This window comes from Periophthalmus magnuspinnatus, chromosome 10 (assembly GCF_009829125.3).
Source record: "Periophthalmus magnuspinnatus isolate fPerMag1 chromosome 10, fPerMag1.2.pri, whole genome shotgun sequence".
Classification (NCBI taxonomy): domain Eukaryota; kingdom Metazoa; phylum Chordata; class Actinopteri; order Gobiiformes; family Gobiidae; genus Periophthalmus; species Periophthalmus magnuspinnatus.
The window spans coordinates 17,144,963-17,164,702 of record NC_047135.1 but is presented as its reverse complement, the minus strand read 5'-3'; the positions used below and the strand labels follow the sequence as shown (position 1 = coordinate 17,164,702).

The 19,740-nt window shown below is 38.8% G+C and overlaps 2 protein-coding genes across 2 annotated transcripts; one reads left to right on the top strand and one right to left on the bottom strand.

Annotated features, from left to right (window-relative positions):
* The first annotated feature begins 435 nt into the window (after positions 1 to 435).
* Positions 436 to 3,868, top strand: LOC117377314 (transcription factor atoh8-like). Its single transcript, XM_033973696.2, has 4 exons — positions 436 to 618; positions 1,645 to 2,084; positions 2,185 to 2,334; positions 3,600 to 3,868. The coding sequence occupies exons 2-4, from the start codon at positions 1,731 to 1,733 to the stop codon at positions 3,822 to 3,824; spliced, it is 729 nt and encodes a 242-aa protein (XP_033829587.1). The 5' UTR covers positions 436 to 618; positions 1,645 to 1,730; the 3' UTR covers positions 3,825 to 3,868.
* A 13,383-nt stretch (positions 3,869 to 17,251) lies between these two features.
* On the bottom strand, positions 17,252 to 18,527 carry LOC117377313 (copper transport protein ATOX1-like). The gene is made up of 3 exons (XM_055224677.1): positions 18,376 to 18,527; positions 17,812 to 17,890; positions 17,252 to 17,322 (listed from the first exon to the last, which is right to left on the bottom strand). Exons 1-3 carry the CDS (start codon positions 18,379 to 18,381, stop codon positions 17,252 to 17,254), a joined length of 156 nt encoding a protein of 51 aa, XP_055080652.1. The 5' UTR covers positions 18,382 to 18,527.
* Positions 18,528 to 19,740: the final 1,213 nt, after the last annotated feature.

Sequence of the window (19,740 nt, the reverse complement as noted above, 5' to 3'; positions counted from 1 at the left end):
TCTCAAGGCTGCCTTCTGCTGTTTGTGCCAAAGAAGCATCCACGACCCTCTATAATGAATTACACAAATAACCACAACTATAATAATATATTATATTACCAAAAACACTTTTATAGCTTCTCTCTCTGTCTCTCTACCTCTCTTTTTGTCTTTATCTAAAACAAACAACAACGTTGAAATGTGTATTTAGTCTCTCACTCTCCCTATTCAGTCTTTCTCTCAGTCTCTCTCTCATATAGACACACACACACTCTTACTGTGCTGAGAGGGGACGGACGCATATTTAGTCTTTCTCTCAGTCTCAGTCTCTCAGTCTCTCTCTTTTGCGCTCTCATACATACACACACTCTTACTGTGGTGAGAGGAGACGGACGCATATTTAGTCTTTCTCTCAGTCTCAGTCTCTCTCTTTTGCTCTCTCATACATACACACACTCTCACTGTGTTGAGAGCAGAGAGACGCCAGAGAGACGCCAGTCGGGCAGTTCTTTGCACTGCGCGTTTTCTGTTTAGCACAGACCGCATATTTGTCGAGGCAGACTACGCTGGAGTGGACCAGAGCTCTCCACTTCTGCGAAGGGACACCCTAATGCACCCGAATTTCAGCACTTTGAACAGGTAACCATGACCACACATGCTGCGATGAGTTTTGTGCCTGTTCTCAGCTGTTCTGTTGTGGCTTGTGTTATGTTGTGTAGACTGAATGGAGCCAGTGCCTTATCCAGCTGTAACTTATGAACAGTGCACTTTATACACAGAAAACCACTGAAACAGCCTCTGTACACACGTGTGTTCATAGAGTCCTTGTGTTCATAGAGTCACTGTAGCAGATCTGGAGCAGAGTCTCAGATGATTCCACAGCTTGACTGAAGTTTAGTCAGGAGGTTGCTATGCAGACAGACTGGAGCCATGGCAGAGCTGCAACAGAATTAAAGCAACAGGCTGTCCCAGACCAGAGCAGCCTTCTGTCCTGTCTACACAATCTGAGCTGAACACACACTTATAAAGGGATAGAACTACAGTAGTTATATCGCTGTCGATGAGTCTTGAGAGTCGCGAGTCGTGTTTTTTTTTTTTTTTTCATTCTACATTTCTGAGAGTTATGTTTAGATTATCTATGTCGAGTCTGAGCTGTACAGAAATGCATGAAACATTCTGAACAATTTTCTTTTCTAAAATAAGCATATTTCCAGACATAATTAAATTATTGTGAACTCAGATACACAAACACATATTTACTATCCGAGTCAAATTTTAACTTGTAATTTATGTTACAATAAGAATGCCTGTGTGTTGCTGCCTTCAGCACAAAGGTAATATTAAAGAGACTTTTGAACATGTCTGGTGGAGTTGAGAAAAAGATGAGGCACTATTTTGATAAGCTGTTTTTTGAAGAAAAATATTTTCAAAAGTTTACCATAGGCATTATTTTGCATATTTAACGCCTTTTAATTCCATTAAAAGCTTATTTGAGCTGGTGAACTATCTGAATCCAATCAGAGGACACAAAATTACATTGACTTTGAAATGGACTTTTACCCCCCTCGGTTTAACCTCATAAGAATAAGAATTATGATGTTTTGAAAATGCTTTGAATTGCTGTGTATTAGAGAGGACCTGTTTTATCATATATTTTCTTTGCAGAAATGCTGCTGATTTAATAAGTGTGTGGCACACACACAAAAAACTTCAAATTGCGACATCCACCAAAAACCTTCAAACCTGTTGAAATGAAGAACCCACATGAGCTCAGTGGCCCCATGAGCGAGTGTGCCTTAGCCGCCTCAGACACCCACAAAAAGTTTAAGAGGAAGGCACGTGAGCCCAGGAGACTCTTTCATAGCTCCGACACAGGAGAGGACAGCAGCTCCAACCCTCTGGCCCAAGGGGGATTATCCACCTCTGCCTTCACTCATGTTGAGATCCCCCACTGGCCAACAGCAATTTCCCAGCCCCTTTGCAGCCGGCTCCGGGTGGGGCCTAGGTCCTCTTTCAGCAGCAGCCACCAGGAACTGCCCCTGAGTCAGACAACATTCAGGCCTCAGTATGAGGAGGAGGTTGAGCACAACTCTCCATCACCTAAGGTCTGGGCTTGATAGAAACTTGTTAGACACTTGCAAAATGTATGTACAGATACCTCATAGTACTAGAGTGCATGTTAACAGTACACTCTGTATGTGGCAGGAATGTCAGCGGCTGAGGCCTTGTTCAGAAACAGGCATCCATGGTCCAGAGGTGAAGGCCATCCAGCAGACCAGGAGGCTACTGGCCAATGCCCGGGAGCGCACGCGTGTGCACACCATTAGTGCTGCCTTTGAGGCCCTCAGAAAACAGGTGGGGCACTACTTTATACTTTACTATAGATCTAAAATGGGTATTGGACATGTTATAGTTCTAAAGGTGCTACTGACATTCAATTTTCAAAAGAACTGGAGTTGTCCACACTAAAGAAATCCAACCTTAGCGACTGAAATGTTATAATAATGTGAAATGATGTGATTGGACAAAAAAATGCACATGCATTACACATGCAAATTGCTCTGATATGAACTTTGCTCCATTTTTACACACAAAATATTTCAGTTTTGTGGGCTTCGATTTCCTTAGGTTTCCTATTGGATTCAGTTGTGGCGATTGCATGGGCCAATCTAGTTTGATTTTCTTTAGAATTTTATTGGCTGTGTTGTTGTGCCTCACATTATGAAGTTTCATCACTTAACTTCACCACTAAGTTATCAGTTATCATTCCAGGTGCTAAATTACAAATATAAATCAAAAATAGATTGTGAGTTTTGTGAGCGTGAGTGATTTACCATGGGGGAGTGCTCATATTATTTCTGCTGCAAAAATGATATGTAAGCGTGAGCATTCAGCGAGTGTTTACGTGCCTCTTCTCCTATGGGCTATTGAATTGTTGAAGTCATGTGTTGAGTAAATTCACTTTTCCCTACTTCTGGACATTGTCACAAAGTGTTTAGATCAAGGGTCATCTAATGGGGATTCATGAAAACTTTGAAGTGTAGGTTGAACAGCGTTATACATGCTCGAAAGCCTGTCTGTGACATGGGAGCGGTGCAGGGACAGGGATGCACCTCATTCAGGATCTCTGTATGATACTCCACAGTCTCCACTTCAGGAAATGGGACAGACATGTGAAAGTCCAGTTTAATAAACTACTGTGAAGTGCTCTAGTTCAGTGGAAGACTTATGGGATTCAAAATGTCACAGGTAAACAGTTTATATTTTATTAGTGCTGCTCTGAAAACAGCACAAACTTTTTACATCCTGTGTAAAAAGTTTGCACATGTCTCTCCTGTACGTACCACACAGTTTTTGCTCTCATAGCTGTGATAAATCTGGCAGCACCTAGTAAACAACTTCATTTGCATTTCCTTTGTTAGTAACATTTATGGACCTTGGTCCATTGGTTAATTTCTTTGCATGTGTGGTTTGTTACCAATATTTGTCAAAACTGAATGTCAAAGCACTTTTACAAATCTATAGAGAAAAAATGTAAACATGCCCTAAACCAATTTTACCTACTGTATATAATCTATTTTAAAGTATTGGAATAATAAAGCTGAGTGCTGTGCTGACAGGTGCCATGTTACTCCTATGGTCAGAAGTTGTCCAAGCTGGCCATTCTCCGCATCGCCTGTAACTACATCTTGTCCTTGGCTCAGCTGGCCGAGCTGGACTACAGCTCAGAGCAGAACAAGCGCAGCTTCTCCCATTGTGTGGAGCAGTGCACCCACACCCTGCAGGCCGAGGGCCGCAGCAAGAAGAAAAAGGTCCAGTCCTCACTGTCCTCATCTCACTATTAAGAACATGGATCCCTGTGTCAAAGGTCACGCCTCAACACCAGCATGAGAATGTAGTCACTTATCGTCAGCAAGGCTCTCTTAAAAGTCCTATAATTACACAAAATGGATTATTGTGAGCTTTAAGCCATGTTATAGTGCTTTTATCTCCAAAAAAATACCCAGAGTCGTGGTTTGTTCCATTCACACATGTTTGAATAAACCTTTCTTATTAGTCTGTCTACATCTCTAAAGCCCAAAATGCTTTAGAGATGTAGATAAATAACGTCATAAAGTGGTAGTTTTAAGTTAATAGCTCCTTTTACCTTTAGTTCAGTAGAGATTGGCAACTCCAGGGCTGAAATGAACCAAATGATTCTAGTGAAGGTACATGGAGTTTAAAAACACGGTGGAACATTTCTTAAATTACCAAATGACATCACAAAGTGGAACAGAGTGTTTTGTGTTTACGAGAAGAACTCAGAGAAGCCTAAATATACTGGGTTTGTGTGTTAAATGTGTGTGAATGTAAACAAAACACAACTGTGTAATGAGGAAACATTATAACATAGATCATAGTGTAACAGAGGCCCTTTAAGGATGCCCCAGGGCTGCGAAATGTTGTTGGAGAACAGGGGGCAGAGGAAAGGGGACAAATGACAAAGACTGGGGGTAAGAGGGTTAAGAATGCAGGAGAAGATTAAAAGTATTTACATTTTCACTTCACTTTTCAAATAGCTGTCATAGTGCTATGAGTAGTCACTAAGATGAGTGTGGAGAGAGGTCTGTGTTAAAATCAGTTGCAAATTTAAGAACTCTCTTAATCTGTACTTAAAATGTAATCCTAATCGTAGCCATTTTGTCAGAATATAAAGGTGGTATGGAGAGCAGCAGCTCAAGGCTGTTTCCTTGTTCAGCACTCAGCGTGTGTGTCCCAGACACCAGATGTTTGGAGCTGAGGGGAAGTGGAGCTGGCGCCATGAAGGGCAGAGGGCAGGGAGAAGGCACGCGAGCTCTAACCACACATACAGACACACACAGCAGCATGAACACTGGGACATTCCCAGCACTGCTTTGCCACAGAGCATCTGTTTGAGCACTTTTACATGAGGGCAGAAAGAGCAGTCATTGTGAGACAGCAGTAGCTGCACCTCAACTTGTACCTTACCTTAGTTTTAAAGACAAGAAGTTTAGAAATGTATTTATTTTTTGTCAACATGTTTTGGGTGCTAGCTGCTAGCCATCTTCAGAACTGTCACTGGTCTGGTGACGTTTCATATATATCAGCTGCTGTTATTTTCTGAGGCATGGTCAGGCTGACAGAGCTGGCAGGTCAGTCAGACCACGCCTCCTGTTGCCCGGTGGTCTCTGAAGTAACTGATCTAGTAACCTGTGGCCCATCCCAGTCCATATCGTGGCTATTCCTTTAACAGTGATCTGATATAGCTTCTTTTAGCTTCTCCCTGTTCTGCTTTTTCTTTGGTTCTGTTCTGGTGAGTCTCCCTGATGTGACACCAAAACTGCTTATAGTTCTGATGTTGGCTTGCAGCTAGCAGCCCAAACATGCCAACAGGATGAATATATCTACTAACTTATTGTGTTTGTGAATTTTAAAAGAAGATAAAAATTAAAGTTTTTGGATTTGAACCTTAAATAACCTGCTCATGGCCTGGAGTACTATGTTTGAGAAAGCCAGACTTTAGCTTTAGCTAAATACTTTATATATTAAAATTACTTCACAAAGCAGGCCTAACTTGCCCTGAAGGTTTTCCATGGTAACAGTAGTGAGCCAGAGGATGCAGCATTTTAGAAGAGTGTCATCATCCAACTGGACTGGAGATACTCAAGTTTAAGACCACTCCTCAATGCTGAACCTTCATAGATTGTTCATATTATGAGGTCTATACTGATGAACACTTCTAGGGTGTAACATGTGGTCTTACCGCTTTAAAAAAGCTACTACAATCTCTGAACTGGGTTGTCAGTGCCTCGTCCTGCATATAGAGGACACAGATTTTTCCCCAAAAAGCCTCATGTGAAAGCTCTGCAGAGCTGCAGAGGCTGCACTAGCACTGATTAATGATTGGCTGCATGTGCTGAGATAGTGACAATTCAGATGAGAAAGAGGTTTAATTCAGCACTGAAACAACCCAAAGGAGAGACTCAAGTCATGCTCATTCTGCTTTCTGATTGGATAATAGTCTTGAGAATCAAAACACCAAATTATAACATAAATAAATGGGACATTTGTAATTAAGAATAAATCAGCATTCCAATTGTCATCAGTAAAAGCTATATTTATTTTTAACCCGTTTACCTCATATCTGGGGACACAAATAGGTTTATGAAATTGAAAATCTAAATATTACATACAGTTCCTTTAAGTTTGATAGGATTTAGGTCATGAGACTGGTATAGGGAGGACAAGTCTTTTGTTACCAAAGTAAGTCTAATCTGAGTAGATCTTTATGTATGTTTTGGATCATTATCGTAAAATTGAAGCATGCCCACACCACAAAACCCAACTTTGGTTTTGTGGTGTGGCCTTTGTTGCAAAATACAATAATAATAATAATAATAATAATAATAATAATAATAATAATAATAATAAAGAAGAAGCTTTATTGACACATTTAGCACATAAATCCTGCATATGTAGGCTCAGTTCTCTCTCAAATAGAAAACCTTGTGTCATGTGGTAATACAGGAAGTGCTCCACTGTTTTTTTTTTCCCCATCTTCATACACCTTCATTAGAATCATTTAGATGATTTGATCGCTACTGAACAAAAAGTAAAGGTTAATGCTTCATTACATCGCAAGGTGGAACAGAGATTTTAGGCTTTGGAGATAATAATAAAGTGTTACTCAAACATGTGTAAATGAAACAAAACACAACTCCAAGTATGTTTTTGAGGAGATATTATAGCATGGCTTAAACCCCATAAGAGTCAATTTTGTGTAATATAGGACCTTTACAAAAGCATTTTTTCCCGGATGAATGGAGAAAGTAATTGCTTCTACTAGATATGTCATTACATCCATTACAATATTTATCCATTCTGATATTATCGCCTTGCTATTGCCTTTTTAGCAGCTGATGTAAAAATATTATAGATATTTATTTTTATGCTGCTGGTTATTAAAATGACTTAAATAAAGACTAAAAACATGGAATACATTGATTGATGTTGTGTGGAGCTCTAACCAAAATGTTTTTTTTTTTAGTCTGTGCACAGTCCCAAAATACATGATAATGAGCTCTCTCACAAACCGAGTCTCCAACAGTGGGCATCCTCTGCTCCAAAATTGACCTTTTGCTTAAGGCATTATATAAAAAGAAAGCTCATTAAACATTTTCAGTTTTGCCAAATATGAGAATTTGTACATCTCTGAGACTCATACATCTCCAGCCAATCATCATTTGATACTGACAGATTTCCTCCTAGCTCCCATTTAAAAAAAAACTTTTGTTGTGTGTGCATGTCAAAAATCCATTATAAGATTGAGCAATTGATACTTTGCAGCTGATTTCATCAACATGAGGGTGTGAAGTTAACAGGCAATACTCTGTTAGATCTTACTCAAGTTAGACTTAATCTGAGCTTTATTTTAACACAGTCTTACCACAAAGAGCTGATGGTTGAAACAGGTGAAAGGATTTGTGCTGTTAAAATTACAATTACAAGCTAGCATTAGCCAACAGTTTTTCAATTAATCTCTCACCTTTTTTGTTGAAAATCAAACATCTAAAAAGGATCATGAAAGCTTGTATCGACCACATACTCCTGAATATGTGTTATTTAAATCCATTTTGTATTTTGAGTTTTCAGACTATCTTTGGTGTTTGTATTGTGCCTACATGGCACCTGCTGAACTTTCCACCCATAGAGACACATGTAGAACACCCCTAATGTGATGTCACGGCAAAGTATCAATAGCGCCTTTGATAAGTGCATAAGCTTTCAAGAATATTACCAGAATTGAATCATTAATATCCGTTTTGACCCCAATATTATGTTCAAAACAACTGCGCAACTACAGGTAATCTGAAGAAGTCAGAATTACCATGCAGTTTGAAATCTGTCAGAACTGACTGGGAGTGAATAAAAAGGCCTAAAGTTCTATATCTTTCCATCGAGCTTGAAATTTTGAGGAGCACATATTTATAAGGGCTTGATTTAAGCTGCCCAAAAATATCCTTAAAACTACTTTAAAGGATATTTAAATATTTATCTATAGTTTTATATTTGACCCTATTTTTCCTTGCCATCTGTTTCTGCAAATTCTTTCCCAGTGATTTACAGTGGAAGTGCCTGAAACAGTAAAAGATATTAAATGAAGATATTCATCTTTACGCTTTTAAGTCTGTAGCTCAGGCTGAGAAATGGAAGAGTGCCATCTTCTAATATTTTCTCATTTTAGTTAATAATGGGCAATAATAAATTTTCCTGCAAGTGATGAAATGTCTGTTGGTAAATGTATATCCAGGTATTTAAATGTTTGTTGATCCCATTTAAGGACATATTTATAACCAAGTTGTTTTAGGAAAGAATAATTGAATGTTAAAAGTTGGGTATTCTGTGATTTATAACCAAAATACTTACAAAAGTTTGTAAAAGTTTCATCACCCATGGTAGTGTATTAGGGTCAGGTGTGTGAACCAACGCTTCAGCTGCATATAAAGCAACTTTATGCTCAATGTATATGAATGTCTTTGATGCTTTCTTTGTTTTAGCCACTGTACTATACATGTATATATTTACAGCAAATAAAATCTGAGATGACAAGATTGAAGGACTTTGAGTGATGCCTTTTCATTTTTATTTTGTCTGATGACTTTTTGTATAGTGTAACCTGAAAAAATAGGATATAGGATGTTTATCAAATCAATCCAGTACATAAAACCCAGCTGACTGAGTTAGCGTTTCTTGTTAAATATGCAGTGAGCATCTAATGTTATAAGTTTATCTCTCTAAAAACAAAACCAGTCTGATCTGTGTGTATCAGACATGGGAGCTAATCTTTTAACAAGAACACCTGTGAATAATGTACCTGTGAACAATGTACATGTGAACAATGTATAGTGAACATTCAACAATCAGCACACAAACTGTTCTGTATGAGCTGCACTCCACCCTATCTTTACCTTTTTTAGGAATAAATCAGATAACTGCTGATAACTGATGACTGCTTTACTTCATGAGGGTGGCATCTTTGAGTTTTTAATAACTGTATTGTTTGCCTTGAGAAGACTTGACACACGTTCATTTTAAAACACTTTGTACCAGTCTGGAGGAAAGTCATCTGAACCAGAAGTCTTTTTAGGTTTCAGCCTAAAGATGGAGCCATTTATTTCTCTCTCAGTTGTCGAAGTATTATCGTGTACCTCAGATAGTGATGGTGATTGTTATTCACCTTATGGTTATGTGTACAGATTTTTATAGTATTTTTTAAATGCTTCCTGCTGCTTGTTTTTTTAAACAAAAAATGTAGCCACCAAATCATTCTCTCAATAGTGGAATCTGGAAGTGGAAAAGTGGAAGTGGAAAGCTTTTAAACAACATCAAATACATTTGTGTGTTTGTGTTGAACTGATTTAATTTTAGATATTTGAACATGTCCTGCATTGTGATATCTCTCGTCACACCACAGGGCATTCACTACAAATTAGCCATGTTAAAAAGCACTTTTTGGTTTAACACCTATAACTCACTCACTGGAGCTACAGCTGTCAAACTGTACACAAGATGCTCCAACATAAATTTCAGAAACTTGTTAAGTCTACAGCAGGGAAATCAGTGGCCACCAAATAGAATATTATTATGTATAACTACATTATGGAATCAAGGATCAACGTCTGTAACTGAGCAGAATTCCAAAATTCTGTTCAACTGCACTACTGAGTAACTGTGTGCGTTTATAAATCCACTCACCAACGTTCATTAACAGTCTGTAGCAGCCAGCGGCCCTGTGCCACCAGCTACTCGTCTTACAGAGCCCAGAAGTGTTAGAACGCGTGGTTAAAGAGTCCAATACTGATGTGTTTAGTGAAGAATCCTTTTATTACCATTATCTACACTTACACAACCACAGTCAAAACCGTTTGCCTCTGCTCTGTAGCACTGTTCAGACATTAATCAGCCCTTGAATAGGCACACCTGGGCACACCCAGCAAGACCAACTTGGAATCACAGTGCCACACAGTGTCTGGCAGTGCAACACACAAAAGGGTCTCAAAATGGCTCTTACACAGTCCTATTACTATTTTACGTCCTATTTTACTGCAATGCATCTGTAAAGACTTGTCTAAAAGATGTCTAACACATTTATACATGTTATATATTAATGACAGTTTGCATGTATTTGCACACATCTGTCTTCTCAGTGTTATGTGGCAGATTCCAGGTTATGTTATCATGGGTCTGACTGATAGATTTTGTTAGAACCCTAACAGATGTCTTTAAAAATATTCACATACAACAATCCAAGCCTTTATTTCAAATTTTCTGGCATGTATTTTATAAAAAAGCTATTTACATTGGTTTTACATATATGGTTGTTACAACCCTTTGTTGTTTACTGGTCTTAGTGGTGAAGTGTCAGCTCTTACTTCCTGAGGTGTGCATAGTGTGTAAAAGTGACACATCATCACAAAGACCAGTGACAGTTCTGAAGATGGCTTGCCACTAGCAGCATAAAAATGTAAACGGTAAAGTTGTCTGCCTAAAAGAAATTGAAATGAATGTTACCAAAGCAGTGATTCATGTGCTGGATGTACTGCGCTGGCTCCCTGTTTCATCCTGGATTGAATACAAAATCCTTCTGCTGACCCATAAATGCAGCACTGGTCGGGCACCACTGTATCTGCAAGACCTGATCACTTTGCAATCTTTCAGCCGCACCCTCAGATCTTCAGGTAGCATGCTCCTTCAGGTACCCCCTACTAGGCTAAATACAATGGGGGACCGAGGCTTCTGCTCAGCTGCACCACGAATCTGGAATTGCCTCCCTGTTCAGTTGAGAGCCTCACACAGCCTGGACTTTTTTAAAGCTAATCTAAGGACCTCTTTTTTTTTTTTTTTTTTTATTTTTTAGAAAAGCTTACTTTTGATGTTTTTTTTGTGATTTAGCAATTAGTATTGGTTTCTTAAGTACTTATTTTATTGTAGCACTCTGAGATTTGTGAGATTAATATATATGATATATTATACTTTGACCTGTATGTTTTTGTGGGTGCCAGTGTGGCACCCACAAAAACAGATTGATCATTTGTTTTAAAAGATATAAAATCCAAATTCTAAGTCCCAATAAGTGCTCCTTGTTTCTTATTTGCTGTCCGAGAGTCATGTGTTAATTTATGTTTTATGTTAGTCTAAGGGCTGGGATGTGTTATGATGCAGTGATTAAAGCTAAAGCTAATATTTTACTCATTAGGGGAACTTTAAGTTGAATGCATTATTATGTGAAAGTAGTGTTTTGTTTTTAATTTTGGTTTTGTGATCACATGTGATATGTGATAAAAAGGGGGAATTGTGAGATTAATATATATGATATATTATACTTTGACCTGTATGTTTTTGTGGGTGCCAGTGTGGCACGATGATGTCATAATGTACTTCCACATCCATACATGGATGTGGAAGTGCTATGTGCATTTTTGTACCAAGACGTGCAAGACGTGTGTTTCTTAAGAAAGACCAGATCAGCATGCTGACTTTGTCTCCAGTGAACCCAGATAACATGTACATGTCTGTATATTCCAAGCTAATTATTAAGAGAATGTGACGTGTGCTACTAGTATATAGAGCCCACTCTGGAGATGTAAAATCAGGAGATTGTGTCGAATCAGTTTGAATGATGCCTGTGCCAGAATAAAGAACCTGGTTTATGGATCTACTTGAGCCTACTGGATTTTTATTTGCGGTGTGCCTCCGGGAAAAGCTGACAGATTCTATGGAATAAAGATTATTATTTTTATTATTTTTTATTATTAAAAAAATTCAATAAATTATATATATATAATTTATTTTTATTATTATTATTATTATTATTATTATTATTATTATTATTATTATTCACTCTTGGTATTATAGCTTAAAACAGAGGGCTGTTAATCTCAGACCTCCCACTCCATGGTTCAATGTAGAACTACGCTCACTCAAAGAAAAAGGTCTGAAAATTAGAGAGGCCATGGTGCCACTTCAGCACTGAGCAATCCCCAAAGACATGGAAAATCTGCATAATGACTTAGAAGAAGGCTCTGTGGAAGGCCAAAACCAGATATCATTCAGATTTAATGGAAGTAAACAGAAACAACGGCAGGTTTCTGTTCAGCACTGTAGCCACGCTGGCTAGCTGCTACAGCGCAGTTGAACTCTTAATCCCTGCCACTTAGCTGCAATGACTTTAAGTTTTTTTAACAACAAAAGCACAACCATCCATCCATTTTCTTTCGCTTATCCGGGGCTGGGTCGCGGGGGCAGCATTCTAAGCAGAGACTCCCAGACTTCCTTCACCCCAGACACGTCCTCCAGCTCCTCCGGTGGGACCCCAAGGCGTTCCCAGGCCAGCTGAGAGACATATTCCCTCCAGCGTGTCCTGGGTCTTCCCCGGGGCCTCCTCCCGATGGGACATGCCCGGAACACCTCCCCAGGGAGGCATCCAGGAGGCATCCTGAACAGATGCCTGAGCCATCTCAACTGGTTTCTCTCAACGTGTAGGATAAGCGGCTCTACTCCGAGCTCCTCCCATGTGAGCAAGCTCCTCACCCTATCCCTAAGGGTGCAGCTGGTCACCCCATGGAGGAAACTCATTTCGCTTGTATCCACAATCTTGTCCTTTTGGTCATTACCCATAGCTTGTGACCATAGGTGAGGGTAGGAAGTAGCTTGACTGGTAAATCGAGAGCTTTGCCTTCCGGCTCAGCTCCTTCTTTGCCACAACAGACCGATACAGCGACCACATCACTGCAGACACTGCACCGATCCGCCTGTCAATCTCATGCTCCATCTGTCCCTCACTTGTGAAAAAGACCCTGAGATACTTGAACTCCTCCACATGAGGCAGAGACTCACCACCCACCCGGAGAGGGCAAACCACCTTTTCCTGTCGAGAACCATGGCCTCTGATTTGGAGGAGCTGGTTCTCATCCCAGCCGCTCCACACTTGGCTGCAAACCGCCTCAGTGCCTGCTGCAGGTCCTGGCTCGATGAAGCCATCAGGACAACATCATCTGCAAACAGCTGAGATGAGTTCCTGTGGTTCCCAAACCAGACCCCCTCCAGCCCCTGGTCAGGTCTATTCCAGGGTACTGGAGAGGAGAATTTGACCGATAGTCGAACCTCAAATTCAGGAGGAGCAGTGTGGTTTTCATCCCAGTCGCGGAAAACACTGGACCAGCTCCATCGGGTCCTTGAGGGCTCATGTTTGCCCAACCAGTCCACATGTGCTTTGTGGATCTGGAGAAGGCATTTGACCGTGTCCCTCATGGTGTCCTTTGGGGGCTGCTACGGGAGTATGGGGTCTGGGGCTCTTTGCTAAGAGCTGTCCGGTCCCTGTATGACCGGAGCAGGAACCGTGTTCGCATTGCCGGCAGTAAGTCAGACCTGTTCCCAGTGCATGTTGGACTCTGCCAGGGCTGCCCTTTGTCATCGGACAGAAAAGCACAACCATTTGAGATAAATTAAACAAAATTTCTTCTTCAGTTAGTACTGAGCAAGACCAGGCTGTGAAACTAGTGCCCTACATAAATCCACCAGTGATACTGGACAAGTTTACTGTTGTCGACCAAGCAGAGATAACTTCAGCCTTTATGGTCTCAAAAACATCAACTTGTATGTTAGACCCTATTCCCTCTAATTATAGACCCTATCCTTAATATAGTAAATATATGGCTATATTTATGGCTATTTCCTCCAATCCTTCAAATATGCAGTGATTAAACCACTTCTGAAAAAAAAAAAAAATCTTGAACCTAACCTTTTAGCAACCTATAGACGCATTGCTAATCTTCCCTTTGTCTCAAAAATCCTTGAGTTAATGTAGTACTTAAGGTGCTTTCTGTAGCCTTTTTGCACTTTTTGGCTATGTAGTTACCTTTACTGTGAGTACCAGTGTGAAAGTGAGGATAAGCCATATCAGACAGACTGTAGATGCGATAGAGCTGAAGGAGAAGGAGAATAACAAGAACAATGGAGGACACTCTGAGTTAAAGTGAAAAATATTTCAGATTATAGCTGAGCTGATGAGGGCCAAGCGTGCCGCGGCTTGTGCTGTTCCGATGGCAAAAACTCAGGGTTGGGAGGAGTTTGCGTAGGCCATGGAAGAGGACTACAGGACAGCCTCAAAGAAATTCTGGCAAACCGTCCGAGGCCTAAAGAAGGGGTATCAGTGTTTCACCAACACTGTTTACAGTGCGGGTGGAGGGCTGCTGACCTCGACTGGGGATGTTGTCAGATGGTGGAAGGTATACTTTGAGGATCTCAATACCACCATCACATCTTCCGAGGAGGATGAAGAGACTGGAGACCCGGAGGCGGACTCGTCCACCACCGTGGCTAAAGTCACTGAGCTGCTTGGCAAGCCCCTCGGTGGCAAGGCCCCAAGGGTGGACGAGATCCGTCCCAAGTACCTTAAGTCTCTGGATGTTGTGGGGCTGTCTTGGCTGACACATCTCGTTACACAATGGCAGAGTTTCTGGAGTAAAAATGAGTAGAATCCAGCCGCAAACTTACTCATAAATAAGTTGGTGTGTGCAGAGCACTCATATGACTTTAGGTGGAATTCAATGCAATTTCCCATAGGCACCCTGAACTTGAAAAGTGAAATTGTGAAAATCCACAATAGATATCAACTCAATTCTTGCTCTTTGAACTCAAAATATGCACGAAATACTTTCTTTAAATACATTTTTGAACAGGTACTTTAATATTTTTACTAAGTAGATTTTTTCATATGCAATTTTACGTGAGTGGTTTTTTCTTGCTCTAGTATTTTTAATTTGTACTTTTCTTTAAGCAACAAAATTGAGTACTTCACTACGCCACTGCCCTTATTTGGCCTTGTTTCTTTGGCTATAATCTTCCACAGTATGGCATAGCTGTATCCACCTCTATGGAGAATGTTACGAAGTATGGTTTTAACTTTCTTTTTCCATGGAATCATGCAAGTGAAGTTCCACTGTACAACAAGCACAATGGGTATATCTTGGTCAGAATAGTTTCAGTGCAAATCTCTATTAAGAGTAGTATTGGTCAATGTCTTCAGTTGATACATTAAAAGAAAACAGGTACTCAGTGTGTTATTGGCAACTGCATTTTACCTATTGTTCCTCGATATGTTTCACAAATAAACAAAATATTGTTAAATGCCACAAACATTAAGAGAATCAAAGAAGAGAATCATTTATTTCCTAAGATAATAACATGATCAGTTTCTCCCATTGACTGATACAGTGATTGACATGTCGAAATTCGTATGTCTAGTTAATGATCCAAGAAGCAGGAAACTGCACATTTAAAACAAAAAAGCATTACCAAATCCAGTTAGCAAATCATATTTTCAGTCCCAATTAAATACATGTTTACAGTCACTATAGCATGAATAGGTTAACAGGATAAAATGTTTAACTGCAAAAACTATGCAAATTACTGATTACAAATAAATTTGAGCAAATGTCCGATAATTAGGAAGTGTGCGTTCACATGCTAGTTGTTTTTAAAAGCACTTGTAAACTCTTTGCAGTGAATAATTAGGATGCTCAGAATGCATAAGGTAAGTAAAGAATAACTTTGGACCACTGCAAAATGTTTAAAATAAACTAGTTCTATTGTCTATTTTTAAGACAGTAAAAATCAGGTACAGTGCCTTTAATGCTGGGTGTGCATTGGCAACTTACACTGTATAATAGATTTTGACAAATGATCAGAGACTAAGAAGTGACTTTCTAGATTTGATAAAAAACATTTAACCTTATTGTAGTTCATTTGTCAATATGTTTTCATAGCCTGGGTATAATCAGAAAAAATGCATTGCCTTCATTAAAACGCTCAAATTGACTTTTAACATATTTTAACTATTCAAAGATTATTGAGCTAAAAATGCAGGAATATAGATAGTGTCATTAAATAGTATGAGTTGATAACACATTGGTCTGTTGTTGGTTTGGCTTTAATTGTAAAACTGTGTGAAAATTCTTTCATTATGAACCTGTGTAAACTGTAATAGAGGTCTCAAAGCAGCAGGGGGAGCTGTTGTGTGTTTTGTGAGAGATCTGGTCAGATTTACAAACTTCAGCAGTGAGTTATGTCTGAAAAACAAAAAGAAGAGACACACATTTTAAACTTAGTAAAATAAATTTTAGCTATAATCAAATCGGGGGGGAGTTTCACATCAACTGGTGACAAAAATAATCTCAACCTTACAGATGGTAGCTTTAGGAGCCCCTGTCTGCTAAATGAGGATGTACCTTGTGTCCAGTTGGTTCTATCGTGCCTCTGTGTTCTGTTTGATAAGTCGGTCATTTGTTTTATGTGATCCCAGAGAAGTGATCTTGTCGCCTCAGATAAGACAGACTGAGTTTCAGGATGTTTGAGACACAAACACTGTGGAAGAGTCTAATCCCCTTAAATGTCATACATGACCTGGAGGCCTAAAACTTCCACCTCATCAAGCACTAGTGGTCACATCTGGCAATAACTACTTTTTAGGAAGTTACTATCTCGACTGTGGTTGTAAAAATACAGATATTTACATTAATTTGCATCAGTTAAGATTTTTTATGCTGTACATCTGTACATCACTCCTACTAAAGAGACAACCCTACTCCTCACTCCTACTAAAGAGACAACCCTACTCCTCACTCCTACTAAAGAGACAACCCTACTCCTCACTCCTACTAAAGAGACAACCTTCAGAAAGATTATATCCCAGTTAAATTCCTCTTTATTAATGTTAATTCCCATTGACACTTGAAATTTTGGCAAACCTACACCAGAATTTCACTCAGTGTACAATTTTTAAGTGTTCCATGCAGTGATCTTTTTATTTTATTTAACCTATCGATTTCCATGGAGACAAGCACATGATGGCACCAGGCCAAGTTACAAGTCAGGTCTGTGGATAGGTCCCCAGACAAATGCATGTTTTGCATGGTATTTTTGAAGAGAATAGTTATAATTGACTAGAACGCTTGATAGCTATGTTTAATGCTATGTTTAATGATATGCATTCAACGGAAAACCAATACCATCTCTGTGTGAGTAGATAATCTACCAGAAAAGTTACATAGTGCACCTAAGCCTCAATAGAAGAAAATATTCTATAAAATGGAAAATGGAAAATAAATCAGTGGATATTTAGCTTTTTTCTTTCACCTGTTTGGTGTTAGCAGCTCCTTCACTTGGTCCCATTGTAACTTGACCTCTTTCCCACATTTTTTTAATGTTTCTGTCAAAATTCTATGTCTTTCTCCGACTCGATCCAAACCAGCTTTTTGGGCAAATCAATTTCAAACTTCACTTCTGCAAAAAACAATAAAAATCTGTTAAAGTTTACACAAAATGTAGATGTGAAAACACTTTATTGCCAAAAGAAATAAAAGATCTTTGTCTCGTGTTCACTCCCTAACTGCACAGTAAAAGTCATAAGATAAACTACATATCGACTTCACTGTTTTATGTTTAAATGTATAAAAGCACCTACATGACGGGCCAATGATTAGGCTTCTGTTCCTGCAAAAACTGAAGTTTTATGAAGTTGTTACCAGTATGTAGAGTTATGTATTTATTTGATTGGGACAGTTATACCATTATGTAGGGCTGAAGAATTTGGGAAAAATCTGATGAGAGAGATATTTTTTTGAGTATTGCAATTGTGGTTAGAGTTGCAATACATTCTATTGTCTAAAAAACTGCAGCCTTTGTGATTTGGTATTTGCACAAACTTGAATTGAGATTTTACAGTAACACTGAAAAAGTATAAATAGTTTTATACAGTAATAAACATATTACCATCTCCGAGTTTGTTGAGGATTCTCGTGACAGCTCCAGAGCAACCCTCACATGTCATAGCCACCTCAAACTCATGCTTCTGTTTAAGACAATGATAAACATAAAGAAAAACAACATTATATCTTTATAAGCTATAATAACAAAATGGTTTAAAAGGAGTTTGCACAGAAATCCACTGGAAGCTTTGAATGCATAACTATATTTAAAAATTCTGCCTTTTCCAGGGTTAACATTACATAAAATAATACATTGTACATTTTGATTTCAATTGTACTTAATATAGTACGAGATGTTGCATAGCATAGCACATACCTGGTGTCACCAAATAGAATCATCTTAGTTAAAACGACACTAAAAAGCATTTCGCCTAAACTACACATTCCTGACGTTAGATGTTAAATGTATATTTATGGTATTTACTCTGAAAATTGCCAGTTATTTTCCGTGGATGTAACGTTAGTAAATGTAGTTATAATTGTCTATAAAACTGGTAAAACGCAGTATTTGTATTGTTAGCTTGAACAGTAACAACAGCGGGTAAACTAACTATTACTTTAAACTTACAGTCATGTTTGCGGTATTCTGTGGAAACAGAGGGTTCAGATCGAAGTGCACTTTGCCTTTTGAGTTTGAGGCAGTCACGGGCTTAAAATCAGCAGAAAAATGTGAAAATAAGTGAAATCTGGTGAAGAGCGGAGAGCGGCGCTGTAAACGCGACACAGCTTCCGGGTTGACAGATCAGAGACGTCAGCACAAAAGCCAATCAGATTAAATATTGTATGATTTAACATAATGAAACAAGATACACTTGAAATATATATGTAAGTTGCACTTACCTGTCAGCCTGTTTTTATTTAATGTAATTTTTAAATGAATGTTGGTGGTTTGATTTTTGCGAAATTGACGCTTTTAATTCTGATTTTCACCACTTGATGGCAGCACGCGCAGAGAGACGGTTTGTGAGAGTTCTGGCTTTTGCTTCCTGTTAACAGCAGTAGTAGCCACGACAATACAAAGTTAATGTCTCCATCTAACTTTGTTTATTTCAGTTTGGTACAGTCCCACCAAGCACAAAAATGACTCATATGAAGTCATACTGTTTAGACGTTTGTTATTTGATGAGATTATTGAGATCTGTGATTAGCTTTTTATGCTAACTCCCGTGCTAGCACTTAGCCTAGACTTGCTAATTCTCCGTTAGCTCCACATTCTGTATTGCAATTTACCCTTATAAGCTATAATAACAAAACGGTTTAAAAGGAGTTTGCACAGAAACTCCTTTTAAACCTCCTTTTATGGAAGAATTTGGAGCATTTTGTTCAGATAAACTTTCACCTGGGGTTTACGCACGATGAAATACTGTGTCTTATAGCTCACCATTACCGCACTATCATCAGTATAAGTACTTTGAAGTACTTTGAAGCGACACTGCAGCGTTTGAGTTTGTTGTTATATGAACAAAATGCTCCAAATTCTTCATAAAAGGAGGTTTAAAAGGAGTTTCTGTGCAAACTCCTTTTAAACCGTTTTGTTATTATAGCTTATAAGGGTAAATTGCAATACAGAATGTGGAGCTAACGGAGAATTAGCAAGTCTAGGCTAAGTGCTAGCACGGGAGTTAGCATAAAAAGCTAATCACAGATCTCAATAATCTCATCAAATAACAAACGTCTAAACAGTATGACTTCATATGAGTCATTTTTGTGCTTGGTGGGACTGTACCAAACTGAAATAAACAAAGTTAGATGGAGACATTAACTTTGTATTGTCGTGGCTACTACTGCTGTTAACAGGAAGCAAAAGCCAGAACTCTCACAAACCGTCTCTCTGCGCGTGCTGCCATCAAGTGGTGAAAATCAGAATTAAAAGCGTCAATTTCGCAAAAATCAAACCACCAACATTCATTTAAAAATTACATTAAATAAAAAC